Here is a 13947-nt window from a genome sequence, read left to right as displayed (position 1 = left end):
TCTACGTATTCTGAGACTTTGGGAGCCACCTTGTTTATCGTAATTTACCTGACTTGAGCGTCGGAGGGTCGCCGCCGGGAACCCCCTTCCCGGCTCGACTTCTGTGTAGGTTAGCCGAAGCATCGCGCCACCAGTTGGAGATCTACATCAGCGAGCCGGAGAGCGCCACGTGCCCAGCGTCTGTTGACTTCTGGTTCGGACAGGATCAAATATAGAAGGTGACCCTGTGACATATAGAGATGCTATGGCTTCTCCTGAAGCTAAGCACTGGAAAGAGGCCATTAAAAGTGAAATGGACTCTATTATCTCTAATGCCACTTGGGAGATGGTAGATTTACCTCCTGGGTGTACCACTATAGGATGTAAATGGGTGTTTAAGAGAAAACTAAAGCCTGATGGGTCAGTAGATAAATTCAAAGCTAGCCCGCCTAGTTGCTAAGGGATTCAAACAAAAAGAAGGGATTGACTATTTTGATACTTATTCTCCTGTTACCAGAATTACTACAATCCGAGTGTTAATTGCATTAGCATCCATATATCATCTTGAGGTCCATCAAATGGATGTCAAAACGGCATTCCTAAATGGAGATCTAGAAGAAGAGATATATATGGATCAGCCTGAGGGATATGTAGTCTCTGGAAATGAGAATAAAGTCTGTAGGTTAGTCAAATCTCTTTATGGTTTGAAGCAAGCCCCAAAGCAGTGGTACGAAAAATTTGATAGAGCTATGCTATCGTTTGACTTTGAAGTAAATGACTCTGATAAATGTGTGTATGCTAAAATGAAAGGTGATGATTGTATTATCCTATGTTTATATGTAGATGATATTCTACTATTTGGAACTAATCTTTCAATTATTAATGAGACTAAGGTCCTCTTAAGTGGTAAGTTTGATATGAAGGATATGGATTGTGCTGATATGATTTTAGGGCTGAAGTTGACTCGATCAACTGATGGAATAGCAATTTCTCAATCACTCTATGTTGAGAGAGTATTAGAGAAATATGGCTATAGCCAAGTTAAATCTGTTGTCACACCATATGACCCTTCAAAAACTCTCCACAAGAATAATAGTGGTGTGGCAGTGTCTCAATTAAGATACTCACAAATAATAGGTAGTTTAATGTATTTAGCTAATTGTTCTAGACCTGATATTTCTTTTGCTATATCGAAATTGAGCAGGTTTACCAGCTGTCCGGACAGAACGCATTGGGATGCATTAGATAGAGTACTCAGATATCTGAAATACACTATATCCTTGGGCTTGTGGTATGGGAGATTCCCTGCAGTCCTGGAGGGATATAGTGATGCCAGTTGGATAGCTGACACTGCTGAGTGTAAAGGCGTTACTGGTTATGTCTTTTTGCTTGGAGGTCTGTTAAACAGACGATTATAACCCGGTCTACATCCGAGGCAGAATTGTGTGCTTTGGATACCACAGTAACTGAAGCTGATTGGCTTAAGGGTCTTCTTTCTGAAATTCCCTTGATGATGAAGCCAATACCTTCTATTTTAGTACACTGTGACAATCAAACAACAATAGCTCAGATTAGAAGCTCCAAGTATAATCAGAAACAGAAGAGACATGTACGAATAAGATTAAAGTCTATTCGTGAGCTAGTGTCTCTTGGAGTGGTGTCATTGGACTTTGTAAGTTCAAAAGACAATATTGCTGACCCACTCACTAAAGGACTTGATTCTGAGAAAATCAAGAGATCCAGTAAGGGAATGGGACTGAGGCCTGTCCTGGTTTCATCTATAGCGGCAACCCAACCTATCTGATTGGAGATCCCAAAAAGTAGGTTCAATGTGGTACAAACAAGCTATAAGGGTGAAACGTAAGCATCAAATTAATTGAGATATAATCTCATAGTCTCTTCCCTGGATAGATGCTTGACTGCTAGTAAGGATGAGCTTAAGAGCTCTTAATGAGTTCAAGGTCTTAATGGCAGGATGCTTGCAGTACATCCTTGGAGAACTCACCTATGTAAGTGTAACTGTGAGGCCGCAGTGTGGGGGGTCTAGGCAACTCTCCTTAGCACTTATGAAACAAGATTCGGTGGCATGGCCGTAATGCACCAACCCAGAAGGATTCAACCGTCGCCAGTGATGAGTTGTTACCAATTGATCTTCACATATAAAAGGTTTAAGATCAAGACTCTGTTCTCTTCAAACCTATGTGAATAAGATTGGTGTACTTAGGTGAAAATTCAAACCGGAAGGTATTTTCACTGAAAGCTCATTGCAACCAAGCCTCAGAACATATCTTTGTTTTTGACTAAAAAATTGCTTTGAATTTGTGGGGGATTGTTGAGTTTTGTTTTAAATTCAAAGTAATTTTTGTAGTATTTTTTAGTCCCACATTACTAAGTGGAGAAGCTTGGAAGGGCTTATATATGAAGTCCTTCCATCCTTAGCAATAATAAGAAGACCTACACGCATGCGCGGGCCAAGCCCAAATCGAGTGGATTTGGAGGGTTCGAGCCGGAAATCCATAAATCGGGCGTCACGTGCGCGATTAACGCGCGCAGGGGGGGGTGCAAATCCCCAGCCCGTGGGCCTTGCGCTCACGGGCGGCCTGGTCTGTTTTTGCTGGTTTGGTTCAGTCTGAACCAAAACAGTTTGATTTCTGGTTTAGTCTCGTTTCTGGTCCGCGTGAGGAAGCGAAGCAGCGCTCCGCGTCGATACAACGCATCCGCGCGCGCTCCGCGTCGTATGAGGATGCGATACAACTCATCCGCGCGTGAGAAGAGGAAGTGCGTCCCTTCCTCTGCACTGTTTCGAAGTGTATAAATACACTTCCTCCGTTCCTTCTGAAATCACACCGAAGCAAAGCATTTCTTCTGCCTTCTGCTTCTTCTTCTCTCCCCTTGTTCCGAGTTCTGAGGCTTGGTTTGCGATTTGAGGTTGAGTCCGAGTGCGGTGCTAATTTTGGAGTGCACCTACGAGCGACGCGAGCGGTTGTCGGATCTTGGGAGGATTTTGCCGGAGAGCCTTTGCACCTTGGGCGGCAATCAATTCTCTAAAGACAGTCGGCACGTCCGACGCTTCGACCGGAGATACACAATTTCTTAACCCTTTGCTGTTATTAAAGTTTATTGCATGCTCGTCGTTTATTAATGTAATTAAATATTACTGTTTTAGCATAATTAGTTCTATTACAGTTACTACACATATCAAGTGGGAGAATATCAATGACAAGAATGCTCTCTTCCATTATTTCAAATCTATTAGGGTAAGTAATTTTTATGAACAAAAGCATGCAAATCTTTCTTTTTCCTTATATACTTAGTAAGAAACAACACTTGTGAAAAATTACCATCTCTATGTATGAAAATGCCTGAGTGAAGGTGCTTAAGCTTTGTTATAGCATGACTAATCTGTATTACAAAAGAGCATGAATATTAATTTGTGAACAACAAGTCATGTAAGGAAATTTTTTAAATAAAAAAGGAAATAGAAGTTATACCAATTCAAATCCAGGCACATACAGTTGATTTTGTTTCACATTATGATGAAGTTGTTTAGCGATGCCCACTATTTATTACTGTCCTCAGGTACCTCATAATCAGTGTTCTTAGAATCAGACTGAACGCGACTAGTCTGGTCTGATTCAATGGAACCAATTAAGCCAAATCATTGGTGAGTATGTCGGTAAAATTCCCAGCAAGTGAAACAGATCATCGAATGGAAGACATCCATGCGAAGTAAGAGATCAGCGTGCAATCATAGCGTTTGGTGGCTGTTGGGCACCTCTATTATATATTTCACACCTTCACAATCATTTCCTTTGTTAAGATATATAGAAAGATTGATAGAGATAGACCATACTTTATCTTTCTTGAAATTAATTCAATACTGATTTTAATTTGATGTTATTTTCGTTTTTTAGCAAAAAATTGTGTTGAGATTTAACATAGAGGATACCAAGAAGTTAGATAAAGTTAGAAAGAAGTTAGAGTTAGATCAAAAGCTCTCGAGATTGTTACAGGATATCCTGGTAGTCCTTCAGTTCATTCCTGATCTATATCCATTTTTCCGTTCTGCATTTACAAATATCAATTTGTCTTTGTCCTTGTATCTTTCTCCTCATGTTTCATTATGCTTGCTGTCGAATTATTTAATTATATAGTCAATTCTCTTTCATTTTGAACTTTGATTAAATTACAAATGTACGTAATTTTATTCCATAATTAGTTGTCACCATTAGTGTCGTAGGGGTTCACTCAGCAACACTGGATGCTGAAGGCCGTCTGACCGTAGTGGGCGAGATGATAGACTCGGACAGATTATTGGGATATAGCAACACTAGGAATAATTGACGACTGATAAACTGTGAATTTTTTTTTTCATATATAGATTTTTAAATTAATAAGTTGAGCATGGGAGTCTTGCACAACCATAAAATTATTACTTTATAATCAATAAATCATGGGTTCAATATTTTACCTTAGCATACAAAAATGACATCCAACCAAACATATTACACCATGTTAAAAATTAATCTCAAAATCCATTAAAACAATTATACTGGACTCAACGTTATACCATTATTTGATAACGTTTGGTATTTTGTTTTTTTTTTTTTGTACGTATTAATGAAACAACATTATAAAATTAATTGAGCTTATCATTATTTTTTTTTTTTTTTTTTTTTTACGTATTTCTTCTTAACTTTAATTATCACATTAGTCAGACTTTTTTTACATCAACCCCGACTCCCAGGATCTCACCTTAATTCTCTCCGTATCATTATTGACCGTGATCCTGTCTGAATCACTGAACCAACGGACGCTGGACACGTGGCGCTTTCCTAGTCGATGGCGTAGGCCTCCGTCTGGTCGCACGAATCTCCGGCGAGCCTACACAGAAGTCGGGCCGGGAAGGGGTTCCCGGCGACGACCCTCCGACGCTCAAGTCAGGCAAGCAAGCAATGAAAAAGTGACTCTCTGAATATTAGAACGCGTACCTCCGGCGAAGGATGAGGGCCTTTATATAGGGCAGCGGAGAAGCGAGTGTACACATACCGAGGTGTATACGTGTCCGCGGCCCATACCCCAGTAAGGACTTGCCAGTGAGCTTACCTGACTCATACTGCTACAGTCCAAGCATGTCCTCGATGGGACAGCGGAACCCCCTGTCATAAGATTTGGAGTATGACCTACATGTGGAACATACCCGCTGTCAGAAAAAGATGTGTCACTTGTCCTTTTGCCCTTACTCCCTGGAGAGCGTCCGGCCGGCCAACTTCTACGACATCCGGCCGGACGTATACGGTGGTTTACTTAGGGAGATTCTCAATCACGTGCTTTGTGGAGACTATTAGCAGTATGCTACCTGATGGCTTTGGCGGAGCGTGCAGTCCGATCGGCCCTACGATCTTGTCCGCTGAGCGTCGGAACCCTGACTTTCGACGAGACGCCTTTAACCATCAACTAGACACCGGCCGGCCGCCCGGCCGGTCGAACCCACCCTCTCCGCACGGCCACCTGCCACTTTGACTTCTACGTGGCATTGACTCCAACGGACGGGGGTCCCTGTTCTTACAACCGGATCAGACCGTAAACACTTTCCCATTATTAATAAAAACGTCCGTTAATATTAATTCCTTAATCATAATCAATTCGAACCGTTACTGGCTCTTTCACCGGTTCGCGTTAATCTCTGATTTGAGCCGGGCGGCCGGACAGCGTGTGAATTAATCGGTGGCATTCATGTGATTCCCGTCGGCCATTAATGAATCAAAAATAAAATAATTATAAAATAAAAAAATTAAGTAGAGTAGCGGAGCGTCCTTCCGATCGACCATGGAGCGTTCCTCCGTCGGCAAGGGAGGCGTCAGCAAGTCCAGCCGCAGTGGGACCCTCCAACGGTCGAGGAGTCTCAGCCGATACTCCGGCCGATTCCCCCCGCCGCCGCAGGATGCTGACCACTTCTCGACGCCACGCGGCAGGTTCGTCAACAAGGTCCGCGGGTCCGGCGTCCCGGAGATCAGCGTCGATGACCTCGCGGAGGAGTTTTTTAGGGCTAGGGCTGAGTCGGATGAGGAAAGCGAGCCTTCCTACGCCAAGAATCGGCGTCGGAGTTCTGTCGCTAGCTACTTGAGAGAGACGGAGTCGTCCCGCCAGCGCGGGAGGTCCGTATCAAGGCCTCCTGATCGACTGGCAGCGCCGCCGAAGGGCGTATCCGAGAGCGTCTCCAGGCGGCGAAGATCCCTCTCTGTTGCTCCGTATCGGTACAGCGACTCGGAGGTACTTGTCTTCTCACTTGATGAAGTTAATGTTCACTAAATTTTATCGAAAAACGTGGCATTCTGTGAAGAAGTCATCATCGATGGTTAGAATGAAGATTTCATAAAAGACGTGACACGAGACTACACATTTTTATCATGAAAAATCTTTGGTTCGAGTGGTTTAGGGGGTGTCAGATGTAGGTTTAACCTGAAAAAAATTGATATTTCTTCATTTATCAGTAGAATGATAGCAGACTGCTAACTGTTCCTGGGTCCTGGCATGATCAGATTGATTCTGCTTAGTCCGCTTCAATATCATGTTTCTTGGTGTTCAGCATCAGCATCTTGCTTTGTATTGGTACAACTAATATTCATCTCACAACTTTGTTCGAAATTGTATACTTGTCAGATTGCATAAAAAAGTGCAGTGGATTGTTGAGAAACTAAGAATACTATTTCTTTCCTTGTGCCATTTCATGAGATGCTTTGAAGTTATCAATAAAAGCTCTGATTTTCTTAACACATTATCCTTCACAAACTAGGAAACTGTGTCGTCAATGATTGCTTTTGCATTGGTTACACTAGATTGTAAGCTGAAATCTTTTGTAGTCTTTAAGTCAAGCAGGATTATAATATTGATCTTCTCTAATTCACTACAGAATGATGTTGAATCTCAAAGTTCTAAAATTAAAAGTGAACCAAAGACTTCTGGCAGCAGTATATTGCAGCAGTCGTCATCACATAGAGTAGCAAAGAAGGATGTTTTTGGCAGGTCTATGAGTCAAATAGATTTTTACCGCTCGCAAGATAGCTACTCGGTAATTTCATACTTTCTATGAACTCTAATCTGTATTCCTATCCTGAAACTACCCTTACGTTTGGCTTACAAGCAATAAAATATTTAATAGATGGTTTTTTTTGGGTCTTTTGTTTGTAGCAGAGCCATTCTTCTTCATTAACTGATGAAGAAGCCCGAGATGTTCATTCAAGAATGTGCGGGGATGAAAAGACAATCCAAACAATTTATGTCCAGGAAAAGGTTTGTCACATTGATAAGATCATCATTTCAGCCTAATCTGAACATCTGTTTCTCGTTCTAATGACTATTCATCTCTAAGAAACTGTAAATTTTGTTGCTCTTGGTAATTTTGGAGCTTTAATAAAGTAGTTTACCTTAATAACCCGATTTGAGAATTCTGATTTAACATTGAATCTTAATGAGAATTCTGATTTAACATTGAATCTTAATATGGTATCTTTCCTTTAATTTGAATGGTTTATTCATTTATTTATTTATCCTTTCCATTCTCTATACAGCTCATGGCCACAAAAGAACCCTTGGGCTATGCTAATGGGAAAAGCATTCAGACAAAAAGCTCAGAAGCTCTGCAAACTATTGTTGAAATCAGAAGAAACTACACAACCAAACTTGAAGAGGCATGTTTAGATTATACCTTGAGATACTAACAGTTTTGTGTATCTTCTGTCATACTTCTTCCAGTTTTTCTTATCCCTATGAACTATACTCTATTAATGGCAGCATAAGTCATTCACCCTGATTTATGTTTTTCTAAAAGCTTTGAGATACAAAGTATGTTCTCGAACTTGAGCTCCTATGCTAAGTACATGTCCTTCGTCAAGATAATTACATTCTTAAGAACTCATATTTCACTCTTGTTCTCTCTCATACACACTTTCACACACAACTGAAAGGAGCCCATGCCATCATTCAGTATGGACATATGATGGATTTACACATCTGCTTTGCACTTAAATTACCCATAAATTTGTTGTAGCTTCTTGCAGTCCTAGAATCCAGTTTTAACTTCAGTGAAACATGTAGCCCGAGGGATATAACCTTTTTACGATTCTTTGGGATGCCCAATCATCTTTGTAACTTTCTGATTTCTGTTAAAACCTTTGTTGAAATGAATATAAATGCTTTCAGTCAGAGAAGCGCAAGCAGGAATTGTTAGCTCAGTTAGAGAAGGAAGAAGAACGTGGTCAGGAGCTTTGCAAAATTGTGAAAGATCTGCTCCCTTCAATAAGGCCTGCTGTTCCAGAAAGGCAATCGAGGTCCAGAAGAGTAAGAATTCTGTCATGTTAAAACTTAAAAGAAAAATGTACCTTACTGGTATTTACTAATTCATTAAATAAATTTCCTAGAGGAGCAACGATAGAACAAGAATGTCTAAGCGACTGACTGAAGAAGCAGAGAAGTACTTTGCAGATTTTCTTAATAATGTTGAAGATACAGATATATCTTCTTTTGATGGAGAAAGGAGTGATACAAGTTCAAGCATACGAGATCCCGGTTTTAGCTACTTCAAAACAGAAACTTATGACAGTTCCTTGAGAACTAGGCCTCCACCTACTGATGCAGACGGCGTTATGCTTCCTTGGTTGCAATGGGAAACTAGCACTGGTCCATTTTCGCCATGCAAAAATAAGCCTGGAGTTCCAATTTCCACAGGAAACCACTCATATGCTGCTGCTGCAATAGTGCCCATACAGGTACTGTGTGGCCTACCTTTGTCTAACAATTTCTTGTATTAGTTGTCTTACCACAGTTGATAAATCTTATGAATAAGATCATCTTATAGCTTTGCGTGAAGAAAAATGCTTTGTAGTTAACAATGATCATCTCTTGATTAATCTCAGGAGGCAGGTGCTGAGATCAGTAATGACAGTAAGATATCAAGCAGTTTGGGTAGTTGGAGCCCCGGAGAAATCAAAGGCTCTTCCACAGCTACCATCAACAGAGGACACAGCAAGTTCAGACTTCTAAATCATTTTTCTGATGGCAGAACATGCCCATCTTTGTTCAACTTGGATGAGTACCTGAACTTGAATCAAGCCGAAGATCTTCTTTTCGAGAGGCTGAGGCAGAGGCAAAGAATAGAGTATGGTGGAATTATACTCTGTGGAGGACAAAGTTATTTCATTGCTTAATCAATCCTCAAATTTTGTTGTTCATCAGAGAACTTGTGCATAATTCAGTAGGCTAAAGTCAGCAATCCTTTTACTTTCTAATGCTGCTTATAAGTTAAACAAATAGCTGACCCACTTTCGTGTACAGTCGCATCCAACTGGTGTAATTGGTGAAAATGAATTCCTTCTCATTCAAATAGAGATGTAATTGGTCTAATTTATCGTCTTATCTTCGTCGAAATCTCTTTTGAGAAGTCAGTTTCAGCATAATTCCTCGGTTGAATGGTTGGAGAAAGTTAGCTATCATAGTGGACAGGCAAAACATTTTTTGGCTCTGAATTCAACAGGATCCTTGAAATTTTGGTGTTCACTTTGAACTTTGCTATCTTTTGCAATTTGTATTTATTTTAACACATCACATAAAGTCATTTTCAGATTATTTGAATAAAATTTATTTCAATAATATAAGCATGTAATTAGCAATATATAGCAAGTTTAGGCTTTCATTTTACTTAATTATTGATCCATTTTAGTTGAAAAATAGGATATTATGCCTAATTATCAAGACACGACAATATTATCATATCTTTTTTATTAACATATAATCACATTCCCTTTAACAACATATACTCACTTTCAAATTATATCTTTTTTTTATTAACATATACTCACATTCACTTTAACCACATATACTCACTTTCATATGAAAGTACTCATTAAATTGTCATATCTATATTTACATTCATTTATTTATTTATTCATCTTTATATTTTTATTTTCAAAATTTATTTTTTTTAATTTTTTTAAATTTTTATATAAAATTCGTTCATTAACAAAACTCAAAGAATTGAACATTATTAATAATAGGTGGATGTTATAACATCCATTTATATTAATTTATAATATTATTTGGAACTCTCAAGGTTTAGCATAGATGGTGGACGTATGACATTTCTGATGTAATGGCCAGAGGTCTATTCTCAAGAACTGATAATTTAAAATTTATCTCTTCATATGTCTATAATCTGTGTATATATATTTACCGGGATGAGTCTATAAATACCATGAGTCTATAAATACTAGACCAGATCCTGATTTAGTATTTGTATTGATGGAATTTGGAAGATAATGACCCTCATCTGTTAATGATCTCCCACCAATCCGTCTGCCTTATAATAGAGGATCTCTCAAGTTGACACTAGAGGACTATTAAGATAATGGATCTATATTTATTTTTTTTAATTCTATTTAGGTGCTATAATATTCATAATTAATACCAATATGAATATGATCAACGAATAGATAATTTATAACATTTAAAAATAAAATAATAGTTAAAATATTACAAACTACAATAATAATTTATAAAAGATTTCAGAAAATAGATTTATTTTCACCAAAGAAATATGATGGCATCCGGTCAAAGCATATATCTGTAAGCCATTTCCGGAGCTATTTGTTTGTATCGTCCACCTCGTCGACAAATTGGATAAGGCCCTGTCAAGATTTTGCCGGGCGTTGCATCTCCGACGAATCGGAGGCGATCTCAATCCAGTAGCAGCTTTGCTTGGCTTTCCCTCGCGCCTTCTCGTACTCTTGCTAGGTATGCGATCCATCGCATCTGGAATCCATCTGTTCCATCTCTATCTTTGTGAGAAATGATGTGTTTTGATGATGCTTGGTTGTTCCAGTTCGGAATTTAGGGCATTTTTTTGTCTTTTGATTTTGACGGATTGAAATCTCGGTGCCTGAGTGGCGAATCATTGATGAGGGGTCTGAATTGTTCGAAAAGTCGGTTTTTGATTCCAGGAAAATCGCTGTTTGGATTATCAATTAGCACGTCTTCACTAGGATATCTCAAAATCGTATTCTCCTTGCAAGCCCAACGATTTCTGGGTAACTAGAATGGTGATGAAGCTTCCGTTTCCTCAATAAAAGGACACCATGACTGAGATTCTAGCATAAGATATCTTGCTTTATTTTTTTCCTACCTTCGTTTTAAGTTGAGGCTAATATTTGGTTATGAGAGAGATTTGATACCCATGTTAACAATTTGTTAATAAACTAGTTATAGTTTAGTGTTGCAAATGGAGGCATTCTTAATGCATACGATGCCTTTTCTTCTACTCTCAGCTCTTTCTTGTGTAGGACAGGAGTTGAGGTCGAGTTAATAACAATTGGCTCTATAAGTTAACACATTGTGAGTTTATATTGCACTGACAAGTGACAATAGTACTATTTGAGCGAGAAATTAGTATGATATATGACATATATCAAAAAGACAAAAGAGATATTACAATATGACTAACTATCTAGAGAAACTGTTGTTGATACATGACATATATCAAAAAGACAAAAGAGCTGCTGCAATATGATTAATTATCTAGAGAACCCGTTGATGGATAAGACAAAACCAAAGGTCTCATTATTTAGCATTTTGTATTTCTTTTATTAAGTGATTAAATGCCCATGACTAGTGTTTGACAGCCTCTGTAATAGAATGAAGAGAAAATGTAAAGTAGTTTAGTTCCTTCTCCCTGGGTAGAGAATTAACTGAAAAAAAAATCATCTGAGATTTCATATAGAAGCAAAACATTTAGTGCATTTATGCAAATTGGTTCTTTCTTTTGATAAATTTTTCTAGTAGCCTTCTGATCATCTTTAAATCATCATGGAGGTTAAATGTTGGTTAGATAAAGCCTATGCTTTTTGAGGTTCTTCATCCATTTTTACTTCATGTGATCGTTTGCCAGATTTCAGTTTTTATGTATTATTCCTTTGATATTGAAAATTTAATTTTCTCACAATTTGCCTACCACCGAGTTGGCTTACTGGTTTAATAGTGTGTTCACAGTGTAGATGTGTTCAACCGCTGAACTTTGTGATGCAAATCCATCCCTCCTCGCAAAGGGGGATATCCGAGTTCTTCAACCGATATTCCAGATGTACGGTCAATGCCACGCATTCTCTGGACCTATAGTCACACTCAAGGTGTTCGAGGACAATGTGCTGGTGAGGGAGTTTCTCGAGTCACCAGGGGACGGCCGAGTATTGGTGGTGGATGGTGGAGGGAGCATGAGATGTGCCTTAGTCGGAGGCAACTTGGGACAATTAGCACAGAACATGGGTTGGGCAGGCATTCTTGTGAATGGTTGCATAAGGGACATCTACGAAATCAATGGTTGCGATATCGGAGTCAGAGCTTTGGGACCTCATCCTCTAAAATCAAACAAGAGAGGCCTAGGTGAAAAGAACGTCACTGTTAACATCGCCGGCACCATAATTCATGACGGAGAATGGCTATATGCCGATAGTGATGGAATTCTAATTTCAAACACAGAGTTGTCTCTTTGACCTTCTCAAGAAGGTTCAACAATTCGATGGTACGTTTCTGAAAATAAATCAAATAATCCGCAAGTCAGAATTGTAATACTCACTGATTTCTGTATGGCCTCTCACATAGGCAGTTGAAACCGAAAGAAACTTATTTTCTCTTATGTTTTTTTTTCATCTTTTCATTTAGTCCAATTTCAAAGAAATTTTCTTTCAATTAATCGTTTTTTTGTCTTCCTTTTTATAAAAAATGAAAATTGAAAACAATTTGTTATGAATATTGAGTATATTGTTGGAGACTCCATGATTTCATTACTCAAAAAAATCATTTAAAATTTCTGATCATGTCATTTGCCTATGAAATTATTAAAAATGATGTCAAAGAACATTACAAAAAAGGAGATGAAATATTTTGGGCGAATTATATTTTACCCTATGAGGTTTGGCTAAAGTATGAAATAATCCTTGTAGTTTCAAAAGTCAAACAAAAAAGAAAGTTCCTTGACTGGTCGACGATAATAGTCAACCGACAAAGAAAAAAAAAAAACAATCGAGGTCCAGAAGAGTAAGAATTCTGTCATGTTAAAAGACAAATGTACCTTGCTGGTATTTACTATTCATTAAATAAATTTCTTAGAGGAGCAACGATAGAACAAGAATGTCTAAGCGACTGACTGAAGAAGCAGAGAAGTACTTTGCATAAGAGATCCCGGTTTGAGCTACTTCAAAACAGAAACTTATGAAGAACTAGGCCTCTACCTACTGATGCAGACGGCGCTTTGCTTCCTTGGCTGCCATGGGAAACTAGCAGTGGTCCATTTTCGTCGTGCAAAAATAAACCTGGAGTTCCAATTTCCACAGGAAACAACTCATATGCTGATGCTGCAATAATGCCGATACAGGTACTGTGTGGCCTACCTTTGTCTAACAATTTCTTGTATTAGCTGTCTTACCGCAGTTGATAAATCTTATGAATAAGATCATCTTATAGCTTCGCGAGAGGAAAAATGCTTTGTAGTTAACAGTGATCATCTCTTAATTAATCTCAGGAGGCAGGTGCTGAGATCAGTAATGACAATAAGATATCAAGCAGTATGGGCAGTCGGAGCCACGGAGAAATCAAAGGCTCTTCCACAGATACCATCAGCAGAGGACACAGCAAGTTCAGACTTCTAAATCATTATTCTGATGGTAGAACATGCCCATCTTCGTTCAACATGGATGAGTACCTGAACTTGAATCAAGCCGAAGATCTTCTTTTCGAGAGGCTGAGGCAGAGGCAAAGAATAGAGTATGGTGGAATCATACTCTGCAGAGGACAAAGTTATTTCATTGCTTAATCTATCCTCAAATTTTGTTGTTGAGAACTTGTGCATAATTCAGTAGGCTAAAGTTAGCATTCCATTTACTTTCTAATGCCGCTTATAAGTTAAACAAATAACTGACCCAC

General features: G+C 38.8%; 2 protein-coding genes across 7 annotated transcripts; both read left to right on the top strand.

Annotated features, from left to right (window-relative positions):
- The first annotated feature begins 5761 nt into the window (after positions 1-5761).
- On the top strand, positions 5762-9422 carry LOC121998643. 2 transcript variants are annotated; one of them, XM_042553638.1, is made up of 7 exons: positions 5762-6252; positions 6893-7051; positions 7174-7272; positions 7551-7670; positions 8182-8319; positions 8400-8747; positions 8895-9422. In XM_042553638.1, exons 1-7 carry the CDS (start codon positions 5809-5811, stop codon positions 9183-9185), a joined length of 1599 nt encoding a protein of 532 aa, XP_042409572.1. In that variant the 5' UTR covers positions 5762-5808; the 3' UTR covers positions 9186-9422. The 2 variants fall into 2 exon arrangements, with proteins under 2 accessions (XP_042409572.1, XP_042409571.1); XM_042553637.1 differs by having other exon boundaries at positions 7171-7272.
- Positions 9423-10594: 1172 nt separating this feature from the next.
- Positions 10595-13944, top strand: LOC121998642 (putative 4-hydroxy-4-methyl-2-oxoglutarate aldolase 3). Of its 5 annotated transcripts, XR_006116548.1 has the most exons (4): positions 10595-10767; positions 12019-12547; positions 13135-13399; positions 13547-13915. XR_006116548.1 is itself a non-coding variant. In XM_042553636.1 (3 exons), the coding sequence occupies exons 2-3, from the start codon at positions 13388-13390 to the stop codon at positions 13835-13837; spliced, it is 303 nt and encodes a 100-aa protein (XP_042409570.1). In that variant the 5' UTR covers positions 13045-13062; positions 13135-13387; the 3' UTR covers positions 13838-13944. The 5 variants fall into 5 exon arrangements, 4 of the variants coding, with proteins under 4 accessions (XP_042409568.1, XP_042409567.1, XP_042409566.1 ...); XM_042553636.1 differs by lacking the exons at positions 10595-10767; positions 12019-12547 and adding an exon at positions 13045-13062 and having other exon boundaries at positions 13547-13944; XM_042553634.1 differs by lacking the exons at positions 13135-13399; positions 13547-13915 and having other exon boundaries at positions 12024-12685.
- Positions 13945-13947: the final 3 nt, after the last annotated feature.

This window comes from Zingiber officinale, chromosome 6A (genome assembly GCF_018446385.1).
Source record: "Zingiber officinale cultivar Zhangliang chromosome 6A, Zo_v1.1, whole genome shotgun sequence".
Classification (NCBI taxonomy): domain Eukaryota; kingdom Viridiplantae; phylum Streptophyta; class Magnoliopsida; order Zingiberales; family Zingiberaceae; genus Zingiber; species Zingiber officinale.
The sequence above is the reverse complement of the archived record's forward strand: the minus strand, read 5'-3'. Positions and strand labels throughout refer to the sequence as shown.

Excerpts from the sequence above, each read along its gene's own strand:
- LOC121998643 (XM_042553637.1), top strand. The coding sequence starts at position 5,809 with ATGGAGCGTTCCTCCGTCGGCAAGGGAGGCGTCAGCAAGTCCAGCCGC. Across the intron at positions 6,253-6,892 it reads ATCGGTACAGCGACTCGGAG|AATGATGTTGAATCTCAAAG; the intron begins GTACTTGTCTTC and ends AATTCACTACAG. Across the intron at positions 7,052-7,170 it reads GCTCGCAAGATAGCTACTCG|CAGAGCCATTCTTCTTCATT; the intron begins GTAATTTCATAC and ends TTTTGTTTGTAG.
- LOC121998642 (XM_042553634.1), top strand. The coding sequence starts at position 12,024 with ATGTGTTCAACCGCTGAACTTTGTGATGCAAATCCATCCCTCCTCGCA.